At 45.4% G+C, this 17602-nt stretch overlaps 1 protein-coding gene and 1 pseudogene across 1 annotated transcript; both read right to left on the bottom strand.

Annotated features, from left to right (window-relative positions):
- Nucleotides 1-1919: 1919 nt before the first annotated feature.
- LOC146342436 (olfactory receptor 4M1-like) lies at nucleotides 1920-2855 on the bottom strand. Its single transcript, XM_084808550.1, has one exon. The coding sequence runs from the start codon at nucleotides 2853-2855 to the stop codon at nucleotides 1920-1922; it is 936 nt and encodes a 311-aa protein (XP_084664676.1).
- Nucleotides 2856-11587: 8732 nt separating this feature from the next.
- On the bottom strand, nucleotides 11588-16086 carry LOC146342435 (olfactory receptor 4N2-like; annotated as a pseudogene).
- Between the last annotated feature and the right edge of the window lie 1516 nt (nucleotides 16087-17602).

The following is a 17602-nucleotide window of genomic DNA, read 5'->3' as shown; positions in this document are numbered from 1 at the left end:
CTACCTATCATGTATCAGCAAATGACATGTTGTGAATTCAAGTACCCAGCCAGATCCAATTCTTCTTTCCATACACAGAGTTAGTTTTCCACACATGTAAGTTCATACAATAATTTATATCCCCAAATTTGGGCAGCTCAGATGAAAACATGTAATTCAATTTTTGAAAGCAATGTTCAATTATTTTTGTAATTATTTGTCTTATGTGATGAATTGCTCCAAATATTATATTTGGATGTTCCTAAAATAATGGCTAATGAATAATTTGGAACAGCATTTTCCAAACTAGTGTCTGGCAGATGTGTTGGACTACAACTCCCATCATTGGCCATGATGACTGGGGTAATGGGGGTTGTAATCCAGCACATCTGGAGGACATGGGCTTCAGGAATGCTAGATTGGAAGAAGATACCCTACTTTTCTGTTCAATGAGTTTATTACAAATTCTCTTCATTATTAGAAGAAATGGGAATATACTGTACATTTCAAAAGAGTAGAGGATTGTGTAAAGAGAAAGGTGAAGACAACATGTGCCTCATGTCCTTTCCAACATTACGATTTGATTGTTTTGGCACCTTTATACAGAGATATTGCACAGAAGTTACAGCACTGCTGGATGGTTAATTCATTAGAGCAGTAGTAGGGAAGATCTAACTTGTTCTATATTGTATCGCTGACAATGGAATTCTATGGATGCTTACTCAAAAGTAAGCCCCGCTGTGTTCAATGGGGCTTAATCTCAGGGAAAAAAGGAAAGGCTCCTCCTGTGCAAGCACCGGGTCATTACTGACCCCTAGAGGGACGCCCCCCCTTCAAGGATCCCATCACTTCCTGGCATATAGAAGGGGAAGAAATGGAAGCAGTGACAGATTGTATTTTCTTGGGCTCCAAGATCACCGCAGATGGTGACTGTAGCCATGAAATTAAAAGACGCTTGCTCCTTGGGAGGAAAGCTATGGCAAACCTAGACAGCATAGTAAGAAGCAGAGACATCACCTTGCTGACAAAGGTCCGTCTAATCAAAGCTATGGTTTTCCCAGTAGTAATGTATGGCTGTGAGAGCTGGACTATAAGGAAGGCTGAGCACCGAAGAATTGATGCTTTCGAACTGTGGTGCTGGAGAAGACTCTTACGAGTCCCCTGGACTGCAAGGAGGTCAAATCAGTCCATCCTAAAGGAAATCATCCCGGAGTGCTCATTGGAAGGACGGATACTGAAGCTGAAGCTCCAATATTTTGGCCACCTAATGCGAAGAGAAAACTCTCTGGAAAAGACCCTGATGCTGGGAAAGACTGAAGGCAAAAGGAGAAGGGGATGGCAGAGGATGAGATGGCTAGATAGCATCACTGATGCAATGAATATGGACTTGAGTGCAGGACAGGAAGGCCTGGCGTGCTATGGTCCATGGGGTCATGAAGAGTCGGACACGACTGAACGACTGAACAACAACAAGAGGGACGCCACTTATGCTGGCATTTTCATGGCAGACTGTAGCGGGGTGGTTTGCCATTGCCTTCCCCAGTCGTGACTACCTTTCCCCCAGCAGGCTGGGTACTCATTTTACCGACCTCGGAAGGATGGAAGGCTGAGTCGACCTGAGCCGGCTACCTGGAACTCAGCTTCCGCTGGCCTGGGATAGAACTCAGGTCGTGGGGAGAGTTTCGGTTGCAATACTGCCACCTACCACTCTGTGCCACACAAAGTTCTTAATCTCAGGAAAGCAGGTGTAATTTCATTAAAAAAAATACTTAGAGAGGTTCAGGAGATATAATTAAAATCCTATCTACCCCTAAAACTTTACATTTCTGCTATACCACTATTATACAGATGCTATTGTATTACTACATGTCTTGGAATAATAGAACAAAATTAAACCATAAAGCAAGAATTGCAGTGCTGTATCCTAGTGGGTTTTTTTTTTACTTGCCTCCACAAATGTTGTATTTCTTTAGCAGTCTCCACATAGCAACTTTGATCTCTTTGTTCCTCAGGGTGTAGATCATGGGGTTCATCAAGGGAAAGACCACAGTGTGGAAAAAGGCCACTATCTTGTCAAAGGAGAAGTCTTGGAAAGGGCGGCAGTAGATGTAGATGGCTGGACCAAACATGATGGAAGTGATGATGATGTGGGTGATGCATGTGGAGGAAGCTTTGCTCTTCCCTTGGCTGAAGCCCATCCTCACCTTGACCAGTAGGGCCCCATAGGAGATGAGAAGGAGGATGAAGCATCCAGTGGTGACCAAACCACTGTTGACAAACATGACAAACTCTAGAGTGTAAATGTTTGTGCAAGCCAGCCTGATGATCTGGTTGATATCACAAAAGAAGTTGTCCAGCTCATTGGGGCCACAGAAGGGGAGTGGGATGACGAGTATGATCTGGATCATGGTGTGTATGAAACCTCCAACCCATGAACCTACCACCAAAACTTGGCAAATCATCTTGGTTACCACTGTGTTATAGCGCAGTGGGTGGCAGATGGCCACGTACCGGTCAAAAGCCATGGCAATGAGGAGGTTGATCTCGGCTCCCCCCAGAAAATGAATGAAAAAAATCTGAGCCATGCATCCTGAGTAGGAAATTGTACTATGGCCAATGAAGAGGTTGGCTATAATCTTTGGAGGGATGACACAGCTGTAGCAGATGTCCATCAAGGCCAGGTTGGCGAAGAAGAAAAACATGGGGGATCCCAGACGGGATTCATTCAATATTGTCACGATGATGAGGATGTTCCCTGGTAAGATGATGACATAGAAGAGCAGGAGAAGGCCACAGAGGAACAACTGTAGCTCCCAGATCTGTGATAACTGCTGGAGAATGAACTCAGTCACTATGGTATGGTTTCCTTGTTCCATCCTTACAGTGAATAGCCCTGCATTGGAATAAAGTTGGGGATGTTAAACATCAAACAGTTACAGGTTTCATTTTTTTAACCCACTGTTTATATACCTTCTTATGGCTCTGCCAATTGATTCACCAATTAGAAGAAAGCTGGTTGGATGGTTCAGCTAGTAGGATGCAGTGTTTGGGTGTGTCTGTACTAGCTGTTTTTTTCAAGGCAAAGCAGGAACCAACTTAAGGCTCATTTGAAAACCAGGGTGTCACACAGGTACACTTGTTGGAGTGACAGGACTGACTGACCTCCTTCAGGAGTGGGAAATCTGCATTTTAACTCAGCCTTCTCTTGATGCTCTCCAGATGTTTTGGACTATAAGTCCCAACGTGCCTGACCATTGGCCATGTTGGGTGGGGTGATGGGAGTTGGAAGTCTAAAAAAAAATCTGGAAGGTACCAGGTTGGGGAAAGGCTGTCTTAAGCTGTGTAAAGTGCAGGATGACCTGCAGGTCCTCTATATAAATTTGGGAGGGTTTTTGCTTTTAAAAGTAATGGGTACAGGTAGCAAAACAAGTTGGCTCCCTTATTCATAGAATCATAGAATAGTAGGGTTGGAAGGAGCCCACAAGACCATTGAGTCCAACCCCCTGCTCAGTGCAGGAATCCAAGTCAAAGCATCCCTGACAAGTGGCTGTCCAGCTTCATCTTGAATGCCTCCAGTGTGGGAGAGCCCACCACCTCCCTAGGTAATTGGTTCCATTGTCGTCTTGCTCTAACAGTCAGGAGGTTTTTCCTGATGTTCAGCTGGGATCTGGCTTCCTGTCACTTGAGCCCATTATTCCATGTCCTGCACTCTGGGATGATGGAGAAGAGATCCTGTCCTTCCTCTCTGTGACAACCTTTCAAGTCCTTGAGGAGCACTACCATATCTCCCCTCAGTCTTTGTGAATCTCCAGGTGGTGACATTTTGGATGATATCTTCCAGAGGAAGTATCAGAATCACAACACATCTCTTCAGAGACACTCTTTTAGTGAAAGGATCTCTAGGAAGTTTCTTTTCTTTATAAGAAAAAAGTTTCAGTCCTAAGTGAGATATTTTTTATTACAAAATACCAGCTTGAGTCTCATCCCTCCTTTTGTGCTTTTCATGCTCTGGCACTACCCCTTCTCCTCAATAGCTGGAAATATCTCTCTTTCAAGGATTTGGAATGAGATATACCCATCAGATCTCAAGTTGGGCGAAAGGGTGGAAGAAAGAGAGAGAGCAAAAAGAGAGTGTATAGAGAGTGTGTGCTTGAGTGCCTAGCAGGAATTAACTGCAATTATGCAATTACTGCAGAATTGCTCCTGCAGATCTTCTGCATGTTCAAAGAGTGCCTGTTTCCTTCCACTATGCTCTTCCCGGATAAAAAGGTAAAGGTGTCCCCAACCAGTCGTGTCCGACTCTAGGGTGCGGTGCTCATCCCCGTTTCTAAGCTGAAAAGCCAGCGCTGTCCGAAGACGCTTCCGTGGTCATGTGGCTAGCACGAGGTGCACGGAATGCTGTTACCTTTCCCGCCGAGGCGGTACCTATTTATCTACTTGCAATTTCTTGCTTTCGAACTGCTAGGTTGGCAGGAGCTGGGACTGAAGACGGGAGCTAGTTATAAATAAAATAAATATGTGGAACCCTGTATCAAATTCCATGCTTGCACACTGTGATTGCAGAATCACAGGAAATATCTGTCTGTCTGTCTGTTCCTCCATACACACACAACACACACAAACACACACCATAGAGCACCGAAGTAGTATTAGAACGGATGCAAAATCAGAGGTTTTCTAGAAAAAGAAGCTCAAAATATAAGCATTCTTATTCTGAAAGTGGTCCATTTCCCTAGAAAATGCATTTCTGTCCTTTGGATTCTCGTCTCATCAACCTTTTCCAATATTAAAAATAGTGAATATATGATGAATTAAATATATGTATATATCAGGTGAACAAACACTTCTGGATTTTCATGGGGAGAAAGAAAGAAATGGATGGGCAGTTTTGCCAGGACTGTAGTGCCTCTGCCTTCAAAGTCCTTGAGGCTGGAGGAGTGAATGCAGCCAATGCAGCTCCCTTCCAATCCCTCCACCCACCCCCTTGCCCATCCTCTTGCTTTCTTGCTGAGCTAGAAAGGGAGATGGCAGGTGGATGTTGACCAGTCCACACCAGTGGGGAACAAGGAGGGAGAAGGGATGTGGAAATGTAGCCTCCACTTACCACTGCCTCCCTCCAAATGCCTGGCAGCCCTGCAGGCAGCACAAGGCTTCCTCATCCTCCACAGCCATATTGCTTCTGGCCCTTGGAGAGCCAGAGGTGAGGAAGCACATATCCAAGGGCAAACCGTGCCCTGGGGTGCAGCTCCCTCAGTTGGTCCCCAGGAGCCTTGTTAAAAAGTTAGCACCAAGAAAAAACTCCCCCCCCCCTTTCAATGCTGCTTCAAGGAAGTTGTTTGGAACTTGTGAGTGATAGAGAAACTGATTCTGCATTTATTCACCTGTTTCTTTATCTAAGGCTCCAGTCCTAAGTACGCTTCATTCATTCATTCATGCATTCATTCTATTATATTTCTATGCCACCCAACAGCCAAAGCTTGAATGGTCAATTCGTTGCTGCAATATGGCAGAAAGGTTTCACTACCACCACTCACAATTCTGGGATTCATCTGCAACATTGTCACCGATGGCTCTGCTCTTGGCAAGCAATTCCCGAAGGACATTCGCAAGTACAACGGTGCCCTAGGCTTTGCTTCCTTCTACACGCCACCCAAGATGGCACAGCTGCAAGGTCTCGGTCCATTTGTGTTCAAGGTCCAAGGCTCAGTGTACCATCTGATGGGCACTTTGCAGTCAGATGAGAATCCAGGCTATGGTCAGCTGTACATCCTTGACACTGATGAGGCCACTATGGCTCACCTCAAGAGAGCAGAGAACAGTTCACTGGACCACACCTTGCTGGAGTCACTCACTAACCTGTGACTTATTGTTAACCCATATGCTAATGAGTGCAGCCATGTCAGTGAAATCCTTGAGCACGAGAATGCTGCCACACTTGCTTCTGGATGTACACTAATGGACTCATTCATTCATTCATTCATTTCATTTCTATACTGCCCAATAGCCGAAGTTCTCTGGGCGGTTCACAAAAATTAAACCCCAAAAGCACACAATAAAACACTATAAAATATATAAAACATTAAAACCACAGCATAACAATACAACCAGACTAAAACCAGAATAAAACCTAGCAGCAGGGCAGGGATTTAAAATACAGACTTAAAACAGCAAAGATAAAAGACCAAAGAGCTAAAATGCTAAAATGCCTGGGAAAATAAAAAGGTCTTCACCTGGCGCCGGAAAGAATACAATGTAGGCGCCAGGCGAACCTCACTAGGGAGCTCATTCCACAGCCGGGGTGCCACAGCAGAAAAGGACCTCCTCTTAGTAGCCACCCACCTCACTTTCTTTGGCGGGGGCTCACGGAGAAGGGCTGCTGAGGATGAACTTAAGGTCCAGGCAGGCACATATAGGAGGAGGCGATCCTTCAGATAACCTGGCCCCAAGCCGTGAAGGGCTTTGAATGTTAATATTAGCACTTTGAATCGGGCACGGAAATGGACTGGCAGCCAGTGCAGCTGGAAAAGTACTTGCGTAATATGAGCTCGCAGGCCAGTCCCTGTTAACAATCTTGCTATCATTGTGCTTCCATCATGACTGCAGAATAATGAACAGTATGGCTCACTCTGGAAGCTATAATGTTCCCAGTGTTTCTGAAATTGCTGCTGTGTTTGTAACCTCGGATGGTTTTCCTCTGGCTGATAGTTGTCTGATAGCATACTATAAAGGTGGACAGGGCTACAAGTTCTCCACTATGGAGAGTCATGGCAACCCTGTGGTTTACCCTCTGCTGTACTTTCATGGTGAGGCTGGATGGGGTCCTGGCATGGTGCATGTTGCAGCCAGGCAAACCAAACTGGCATCTATCTACCTACACCTGTCTTTTGCCATGGACATCTCTACATTGCCATGAGTCATGTGTGCTCATTGGCAAAGCTCAAGATTCAAGTCTTCGACGGACCAGAACAAGGACGTGACAGTGGCTACCCTGGAGTTTACACCAAGGACATTGTATTTAAGGAAGTTTTGAAAAATAAAAAAGTAACACTTGGAATGTTTCAATAAATGCAGTTAGTTAAGTTAAAACTTTCATTAGACTGACTTTTCTCATGAACTGTGTTCGCAGGTAACCATCTTTTTACAGATTTATTAAACGGAAACAACAGCACTGCAACATGTTAATCCACTAGAGTAAAATAGATCTAGTTTGTTCTATTCTATCAGTTAATTTCTAATTAGCATATGGGAAAGGAGGAGAAACTGTAATCCTATATATCACCTAATATTCTATTCATCAGACAGTTACTTTACCAATTCAACTATTCTTTATTTATAACACTAATATGTCACGTTTTGTCACCAAGTCAATGTACAACAATTCTTAAACACAAAAACATAACAAATCAGCAATAAATCCATGCTAAAACATTTGTAAAACACTCAAACCAAACAGTTTAAAAGGCCAGATTGAAAAGCCATGCCTTAATTCCTTTGTGCAAAGCTGAGAGTAGGGTCCAGTCATAACTCTGGAAGGAGAGCATTCCACAGTTTGGGAGTGATGCAGGAGAAAGCGTTTTCACCTGTGCCTGAAAAGTGGGCCTCTGCAAGCAATGGTATCTTCAAGATTGTTGGGAATATTGCAACCTCATCTGCAAGTTACAGGAAGGGGGCAGTGTTTCAGTTAATTAATGCATGGGAATTTAGATCACGGCTAGTCTTTGCATCTCCATAGCCTATAGTGTGGTTTCCTGCTCCTCCCCTTCCTTCTCTCTCATTCTCTCTCTCTGACCTCCACCATTGCTGAGAGCACATTACAGAACACTAAGAAATGGACTGAACAAACTCTTTTTGAAACTATACACTGTTCCTGCATTTCTATATGCACAAATGTTGTGAATAAACAATTTTTACCTTTTCTTCACTAAAGAAGGGTGCGGTAACCTGTTTGTAGCCTTGTGGGCATGTGGGACTTGTAAATGCTTATTCTGTTCTGCCTTTTGTTTTTTCTCTGCTAAGCTGCCTTTTTATGAGGAGGCAGCAATACCAAATAATTCCCATCCAAAAGGGCTTTTCCTACAGATATTAATAACTGGACAGATTCATAATGAGACAAGTGGTTCCTTAGATACCCAGGCCCCCAGTCTATAAGTGCTTTAAAGGTTAAAACCTACACCTTGAATTGATCCTGGAAAACGAGTAGCAAACAATGTGGGTATTTCAATAATGATGCAACATGATTTTGGTATCATACACTAATTAGTAGCTGAGCTGTGGCATTTTGCACCAGTTAAAGCTTCTAGAAACTCTTTAAGGGTAGCCCCATTTAGAGTGCATTGCAAGACCTAATGTGACCAGATAACTGTTGCCAGTTCAGACCAATTCAGGAAAGGTCACAGCTGGCACATTCAACATGAAAATTCATTTCTTGCCACCACCACCCCTAAAATTCCAGGGACACTGCAGGATCAAGGAGCACTCCCAACGAAGATACAAACCTGATCTTTCAGGGGAAGTGCAACCCTTTCAGAACAGGTTGAGTCCCAGTCCTTTAAATACTGCTAAGTTAATACAATACATTGGACTCAAACAATAAATCAACAAACATGGTTGTCTTTCTTTACTTGTAGATTTGGGGGCGGGGGGAGGAGTCATCACAAAACAGATCACAGCATACTTTGCAATACAAAATAAATACTCAGACCATAAAAACCATAAATTTTCAGTAGATAAATAATTTAAATAACAAATAAGCTAGCAGCAGATGAAACCTTAGTGAAATGTGCAATCCACTGCTCTAACTTTAGGCTCAACTTTTCCTTTGTTCTTTTCAAATTCTGTTGCTGCCTCTTCTTCTTTTTAAAATTCAGTTCCTTCTAGGAATGTATGAATACCTTACCTCTGGGTCTGGTGGGGGGGGGGAGGGAGGTCCACGGGGGGGGGGGGAGGTGATCCGTCCCTCCCCCCTGGAATCTGTCTGAGCCAGCTCTATTCTGCAGCAATCCTGTGGAGCCGGCCGCTGACTCCACTTTGCTGCCGATACAGATGGCCCCTATTGTCGTATCGCTGGGGTGGGGTAAGTGAGTCTCCAGACACAAATGGCATAGTGGGTGCCATTTGCAGCTGTAAACTTAAAGCTGGTAGATTAGCCTAAATGCAGCCATTTGTGGCTGCATTTAGGCTAATCTACCAGCTTTATGGCCGCAAATGGCATCCAGTACACCATTTGCATCCCTGTTTTTTGACACGATAGGCTACGCAAATATTTGCATAGCCTATAGTGTGAATAGGGACGCAAATGGCATCCACTATGCCATTTGCGTCCGGAGACCACTTACCCTACCCCAGTGATATGGCACAGCAATGGCAGCCGGCCGTATCACCAGCGAAGCAGAGCCGGCGGCCGGCTCCACAGGATCAACACTACAAGGGAGCCGACCTGCACGGATTCCGGGGGGAGGCAGAGGTGAGTGCTCCGTTCCGCCACAGGCCCCAGTGGGGCCGGATTCTTGGAATCCAGCCTCATTGGAGTCCGTGGCGGAATTCTCCCCCATCCCTAGTTCCTTCCCACATACTGACCAGGCTACAGTAGGAAAGTTGATGATGTATTGGCTGCAGGAGTGTAGCCAAGTCATTTATAGCATTACAGGGGCCAAGAGATCCATAATGCTTGCTGAAGTTCATTATTGGTGCAATTCCTATGCTAGTAAGCCTCTGAGCATGTGCAGATGAGTCAAAAGGCTGATAACAGCCTTCTTGGTGCATTTCTTGCTAATGAGGAGAGTCTTTATCTCTGATGTGCCTGGGAAGCAAAGTCTTTTTACAGGTGGCAGTGCCTGAGAACCAAACACTTCTAGCCTATGCTGAGAATGAACTCTAGGGGTGCTTGTGAGTGTTGAGCTGCCTCATGGCTAACATGTATTGTATAACACCCATTTGACTCAATGGCTCAGGGTTGAGAGAAGCTGTCTGATCCAACCATTGGGTATGCCTGTGTGCTGTAAGTTACCCCATAAAGTACTCCTTTGCAAGTAAATCTTTGAGTCTGATTTATCACTATCTTGGCACTTCCAACCTAAGAGTTCAGTGCACACAGCTGGGGTGACACAGATGGACAAGACATAAGCTTTTCTCCTCATAACTGGAGATTCTTTCTCTCTCTTGCATTTGAAATGGGATGCACAGCAGAAAACTGGGGGACATGACAGCCCTGGAGCAGATGGGTAGAGATAGGCATAGCAAAAAGCAGTTTGGTAGGGGTCTCTGACTGGAATTGAATGAAGGTGCAGCCTCGGAAAGGGGAGGAGGTGTCGAAGTTGCTCTCTAGGGATCTTCTGCTTGCTGTAGGAGCCCTTGCTTGCTTCCACTATGTTCTGTTCCTGTTTTTGTTAATAAACCATACACTGAGCTTCTCCGACTGTAGTCAGCATTCTGTGATGAGGCTACCTGAATGTATTGCCAATCAGCCATAGTGGAACACCGGTTCTCCTTAGTGAAACGGTGAATTGCAATTAAAACTTCTGCCTTTAATAGACCCCCCCCCCAAATTTACATCCAAAAAACATCAAAAAGAATTGACATTGCCGAAAAGAAATGACATCACACAAGCAGATTGACAATACTGTTAAAACTTGCTTCTTTTACTGGGAATGGTGATGTTGGTTGTAAAATAAAGGACATGCTTCTTCTTCCTGCTAGAGCCATTTCTTAAAGAAAAAAAAAAGTTGACACAAATGACTGAACAGCACATGTTAAGATACTCAGACGATAACAACTGGAACAGTTTGCACGTTGCTGGCTAGGTTCTGGATAAATACGCTATGTACTATGGATGAATGTACTATGAGTACTTATGTCTGGCTTAATATTACACACACACCCTGCTTTTGGGCATGCATATTGGAAACTGGCGTTGCTCAATCTATTCATATGTCCATGACTGTTCTGCTGAGGCTCACCCCCTTTGTCTGCATCTTCCTGCCTCCCTGATACAGAGAGTGAAAGTGTACAGCCTATTGGCCTTTCACCAAGATGGAGTCTGTTGTGTTCACTCTTACCAAGCCACTTTGAACTATCTGGGAGTAGTATGAGCATAGTTAACTCTGGGGTGATGGGGGGGGCACCTATGTCTTTTACTCCTGGTTAGGGCCATAGAAGAGATGCAAAGTCTAAAGGTAAGACCGGCAGTTTGCCTAGTGACAACTAAATTGTCACTGTTGCTGATAGTTTCCAAGGGAGAAGGCAACGTCAAGTGAGGTGCCTGTCTTTCTTTGAGCCTCTCTACGTTAAGGAAAAATCCTGCAATCTTACCAGGGCTTCGTCGTCTGGAGTCTTTGCAGGTTAGTAACGGGCACAATATATGTCCCTCCCCACCCCTGTTTTTCCCAGTCCCTTTGTGGGCATGTATGTGTTTCATTTATATAGCCAACAGATGGCACTGCAAGATTTCTAAAATATCGCAGGATTCTTGATGTGCACCACCTCTTTGATGCAGTGTGAGGGTTTTTTTGGGGGGGGCTTGCCATGTCTTACCCAGCATCCTTCAGACCCCTCACGGCATTGCCAGGGTGCCCTGCACCTTTCCAAATGCTGGGCTCAAGGATTGCTGGGCTCAGGGCAGTGGAAAGTGGCAGTAGTGCAAATGAATAGCAGTGCCAGCCGGCACATGCCCAAGGCTTGTGCTAATCACTGTGATGGGATTTACCTGGAAGAGGGAGGGTGTGAAGAGGGTGATGGGGGGAAGGCAGGCTGACACTGGATAAAAGGCAGGAAAAGGAGATTGAGGGAGAGGAGGGGGAGAAGAAGAGATGTGGAGACGAGCAGCGACCCAGACAGCAGGAGAGACAGACGCAAGCCAGGAGTGAGGAACGGCTTTTTACTTGGGAAACAACAAACTCAGCTCCTCAGGGACTGCTCAATCTATTAGGGGTGAGGAGGTCTACCACCCCTCTCCTTCCTCCATTGCCCCTTTAAGAGCAAGCTCCCAGAAGGCTGCACCGGACTTCCCTGCTGAAGACTGGTGGGGTCAGTGTTTTCCCCAAGAAAAGTACTGTGAGGAAAAAGCAGAGGAAGATTTAGCAGCTGTGGGCACTGTTACTTCTCATGCATTTGGCAGAGACAAACTCTGAGAGGATTATTTACCTGCCTGGCTGGCGTCAGTCCTTGTCATGGGTGAAGGTGGAGAGAATTCTCCTAATGAATGAGCGATTCCCCAACTGTTTTATGTTCTGTTTGAAGACCCCCAGTGTTGTAACTAGGAGAGTTTTTCTTATTAAACGTTAGAGTTAAAGCCTATTTCTAGCTGCTGTGTCTCTGATGGAGTCCATGGAACAAGGAGGTTTTGATGGGCCTTTGCCCGAAGACCCACTCACATGCAGGTTCGGGAGGGGTATGGGTGGGAGTGGGGGTTGGCAGTTTTTCAAATGGCAGAATAAACCTAGAAAATGACAAGAGAGGCATCGGAGGTTAATGACATCATGAAAAGGACCTATGAACTTCGGTGAGTGAACAGTCATGAGTGCATGACAAAGGGCTGACAAATGATCAAAGGGCTGGAGCATCTCCCTGTGAGGGAAGGTTACAACAGCTGGGATTGTTTAGCTTGGAGAAAAGGAGGGTAAAGGGAGACATGATGGAGGTGTACAAAATTATGCATGGTGTGGAGGAAGTGGATACGGAGACATGTTTCTCCCTCTCTCAAAATACTCCCTCTCTCAAAATACTGCGGATATTTCAGTATTGGGTAACGTGATCTTGATACCATGCAATGGTTAGTAGCCTCAGCTGTGACAATCAAAGCTTCTGGAAACTCTTCAATGGTAGTGTCATTTAGAGTGCACTGAAATACTCAAGACCTGATGTGACCAGGGCATGATAACTGTTGCTCAATCGGACCGACTCAGGAAAGATCACAGCTGGCAAATGCATGGTCCCTCCTTGACACCATTGCCTCCTAAAAATCCAGGGACAGCACAGGATCAAGGAGCACTCCCAACTAAGCTACAAACCCGATCTTTCAAGGGGAGTGAAACCCCTTTCAGAACAGGATGAATCCCAGTCCTTTAACTACTACTAAGTTAATACAATACATTGGACTCAAACAATAAACCAATAAACATAATTGTCATTTTTACTTGTCCCCCCCCAATTGTATATTTCTTCAGCAGTCTCCCCATAGCAACTTTGATCTCTTTGTTCCTCAGGGTGTAGATCATGGGGTTCATCAAGGGGAAAACCACAGTGTGGAAAAAAGCCACTACTTTGTCAAGGGGAAAGTCTTGGAATGGACGACAATAGATGTAGATGGCTGGACCAAACATGATGAAGATGATGATGGTGTGGGTGATACATGTGGAGGCAGCTTTGCTCTTTCCTTGGCTGGAGCCCATCCTCACCTTGACCAATAGGGCCCCATAGGAGATGAGGAGGAAGATGAAGCATCCAGTGGTGACCACGCCACTGTTAATGAACATGACAACCTCTAGAGTTTTGGTGCAAGCCAGCTTGATGATCTGGGTGATATCACAGAAGATGTTTTATAGTTCATTGGGGGCACAGAAAGGAAGGGGGATGATGAGAATGACCTGGATTATGGAGTGCATGAATCCTCCAGCCCATGAAACTAAACAAGCCTGGTCACCACAGTGGCATAGTGCAATGGGTGGCAGATAGCCACATACCAATCAAAAGCCATGTTAATAAGGAGGTTGATCTCAGCCCCACACAGAAAGTGAATGAAAAAAAGCTGAGCTATGCAGCCTGGGTAGGAGATGGTTCTATGGCCAGTGAAGAAGTTGGTGATCATCTTTGGAGGTGCGATGCAGCTATAGCAGATGTCCATGAAGGTCAGGTTGGTCAAGAAGAAAAACATGGGGGATCCTAGTCGAGGGTCTTTCAGAATTGTCACAATGATGAGGATGTTCCCAGGTAGGATGATGACTAGGGATATACGAAAGTGACTTACCTTTTCGCAGATTCTATTCATGGTTGTGGTGGTGGGCGTTCTGTCCCTCCCCCCGGAATCCTCGATGGGGGGGAGGCGATCCAGTCCTCCCCCCTGGAATCCTCAACGGCCGGCTGTGCTCCATGGTGGCTCCACGGAGCAGCCAGCCAGGCCCAGGCCAGGGCTGTCTGCAGCCGGATTTCCGGCTGCGGAGGGCTCTGGGTAAAAAACAAACAAACACATACGCAAATGGCGGTGGCTATGGCCGCCACCATTTGCATTCCTTATTTTTCGCCATCTTAGTCTACGTAAATATTTACATAGACGAAGACGAAGACAAGAAAGGGGAACGCAAATAGCACCCCTCGGAATCCTCGACGGCTGGCTGTGCTCTGCGGCGGCTCCGCAGAGCAGCCGGCCAGGCCCAGGCCAGAGCCGTCCGCAGCTGGATTTTTGGCCATGGAGGGCTCTGGGTAAAAAAACAAAAACAAAAACAACCGCGTATGCAAATGGTGGCGGCTACAGCCGCCATTTGTGTTCCTTATTTTTGGCCGTCTTAGTCTACATAAATATTTACGTAGACCATTATGGCGAAAATAAAGGGGAACTCAAATAGCGCCCGCTATGCTATTTGCATTCCCCTTTATTTTTGCCGTAATAGTCTATGTAAATATTTACGTAGACTAAGACGGCCAAAAATAAGGAACGCAAATGGCAGCGGCCGTAGCCTCCGCCATTTGCATACGCGTTGTTTTTTTTTAACCCAGCTGTGATAGGCTACGTAAATCTTTACGTAGCCTATCACGTCTCTGTAAAAAACAAAACAAAAAAAACCTCCAGACTGCAAATGGCGGCGATGGCAGCTGGTCGGAAGACCAGCCGCCATCGCCACCGCTGGAGCCGCCACTGCCCAGAACATCCGCCCCAGGTAAGTCTCGTCCGGGGGGGGATCCGCGGGGGGGGGAGGGGGGGGCAGACCGTTCCGCCACAGATTTCAGGGGGCCGAATGCACTGGCATTCGGCCTCACTGAGATCCGTGGCAGAATTCTCTGACATCCCTAGTGTGAAACCAGGTTTGAAACTTCAGAATGTGTTGAATGGTCCCCAGTTGTTCATAAAAACTTACAACCATGGGAGTTTTGCTTTTGCCAGTAGTAAAATGACTTGACTACCCTTACTATCCTAACCACCTGTATAGAAGGGAGTCTGTGTGGTATCATTTCTTCCAGAGGAGGCATCTAAATCCAAACATCTCTAGAGAGTCTCCATTTTTTTGTGAAAGGATCTCAAGGATGATTTTTCTTTATACAAAAATAACTTGTTCTGAAGTATTGTTTTAGTCCAAAAGCATTAATTAATGCAATACATTTGTAGATTTTGCAAGGTAAAACCCTCACAAAGTGGAACACAGCATACTTTGAAACACAAAATGATCTTCAGACCATAAAAGCAATGGACATTCAATGGATAAAGAATTTAAATGACAAATAAGCTAGCAGCAGCAGCAGAAACTTTAAAAGCACAATACACTGTCCCAGCTCAAAGCTCACCATTTCCTTTGTCCTTTTCAAATTCTAGTGCTGCCTCTCCCCACGCCCCCTTTTCAGCCTACAGTAGGAGTGTTGTTATGATTGCTGGATGACCTTCCCCTGGATGACCTTCCCCTGGATGACCTTCCCATTAGCTGGCTGGCTAATGGTCCAGGATGATCACTCAGTGTGTCATCATCAGTGGGAGAGTTGATGGGCAAGACAGAAGCTTTCCTCCTCATAATTGGAGATTATTTCTCTCTCTCTTGCATCTGAAATGAGATACAGAAGAGAACTGGAGGAGATGTCAGCCCTCCAGCAGATGAGAACAGACAGACATAGCAAAATGCAGTTTGGTAGGAGTCTCTAACTAGAATTGAATGAAGGTGCAGCCTTGGAAAGGGGAGGTGTTGAAGTTTCTCCCTAGGGATCTTCTGCAGCTGTAGGAGAGCTTGTTTGCTTCCACTATGTCCTATTTCTGTATTTCTTAATAGAATGTATGCTGAACCTGACATTAGTTTCCATGCTTGCTCTATGCTGCCTCCAGTATCAGAGGCAGTAAACATATGTGCACCAGTTACTGGGGAACATGGACAGGAGGGTGCTGTTGCACTCATGTCCTGCTTGTGGGTTTCCCATTGACAGCTGGTTGGCCACTTTGTCAACAGAATGTTGGGCTAGATGGAGCCTTTGTCTGATCCAGCATAGCTCTTCTTATGCTCTTATACTCCGATTTTTATTTATTTTATTTATTTATTGCATTTATATCCCGCCTTTTTTCCTCTTGCAAGGAACCCAAGGTGGCTTACATGATCCTCCTCCTCTCCCTTTTATCCTCACAACAACAACCCTGTGAGGTAGGTTGGGCTGAGAGTCTGTGACTGGCCCAAAGTCACCCAGTGAGCTTCCATGGCTGAGTGGGGACTAGAACCCGGATCTCCCAGCTCCCAGTCCAACACTCTAGCCACTACGCCACACTGGCTCTTATCGATTGCACTTATCATCAGAAATATCTATCCATATCTCTGTCCATACATATGCACATATATGCAAAAGTTTTAGATGGCAAAGCAATATTACAAAAGCAAAACAAAATCAGGTGTGGTCAAAATACTAACTTCTGATTTCAAACTCTATTTCTATAGGGGGAAAGCATTTTTAATTCCTATTTCATAATTGTATTGGGCAATTTCATTCATTATTTGCAATATTCAAAATGTTGTTGTTCAGTCGTTAAGTTGTGTCCGACTCTTCGTGACCCCATGGAACATAGCATGCCAGGCCTTCCTGTCCTCCGCTTTCTCCCGGAGTGTGTTCAAGTTCATATTCATTCCATTCGTGATGCTATCTAGCCATCTCATCCTCTGCCGTCCCCTTCTCCTTTTGCCTTCAATCTTTCCCAGCATCAGGGCCTTTTCCAGGGAGTTTTCTCTTCGCATTAGGTGGCCAAAATATTTGAGCTTCAGCTTCAGCATCTGTCCTTCCAATGAGCACTCAGGGTTGATTTCCTTTAGGATGGACTGATCTGACCTCCTTGCAGTCCAGGGGACTCGTAAGAGTCTTCTCCAGCACCACAGTTTGAAGGCATCTGTGCTCTTGAAGGCTGAGCGCCAAATCTGTGCTTTGGCGCTCAGCCTTCCTTATAGTCCAGCCATATGTTTCTACTGGGAAAACCGTAGCTTTGATTATACGGACCTTTGTCGGCAAGGTGATGTCTCTGCTTCTTACTATGCCGTCTAGGTTTGCCATAGCTTTCCTCCCAAGGAGCAAGCGTCTTTTAATTTCATGGCTACAGTCACCATCTGCGGTGATCTTGGAGCCCAAGAAAATAAAATCTGTCACTGCTTCCATTTCTTCCCCTTCTATATGCCAGGAAGTGATGGGGCCAGATGCCATGATCTTCGTTTTTGTAATGTTGAGTTTCAAACCAGCTTTTGCACTCTCCACATTCACTCTCAACAAGAGGCTCTTTAGATCCTCTTCACTTTCTGCCATTAGGGTGGTATCGTCTGCATATCTGAGGTTGTTGATAATTCTCCCGGCAGTCTTAATTCCGACCTATGATTCATCCAACCCAGCGTTTTTCATGATGTACTCTGCATATAAGTTAAATAAGCAGGGCGACAATATGCAGCCTTGTCGTACTCCTTTCCCA

Source organism: Heloderma suspectum, chromosome 6 (genome assembly GCF_057233095.1).
Source record: "Heloderma suspectum isolate Gila_16-S chromosome 6, 16-S_ref, whole genome shotgun sequence".
Taxonomy (NCBI): domain Eukaryota; kingdom Metazoa; phylum Chordata; class Lepidosauria; order Squamata; family Helodermatidae; genus Heloderma; species Heloderma suspectum.
This window is presented reverse-complemented; position numbering and strand designations above follow the sequence as displayed.

Coding starts and splice junctions, on each gene's coding strand:
- LOC146342436 (XM_084808550.1), bottom strand. CDS start 2,855: ATGGAACAAGGAAACCATACCATAGTGACTGAGTTCATTCTCCAGCAG.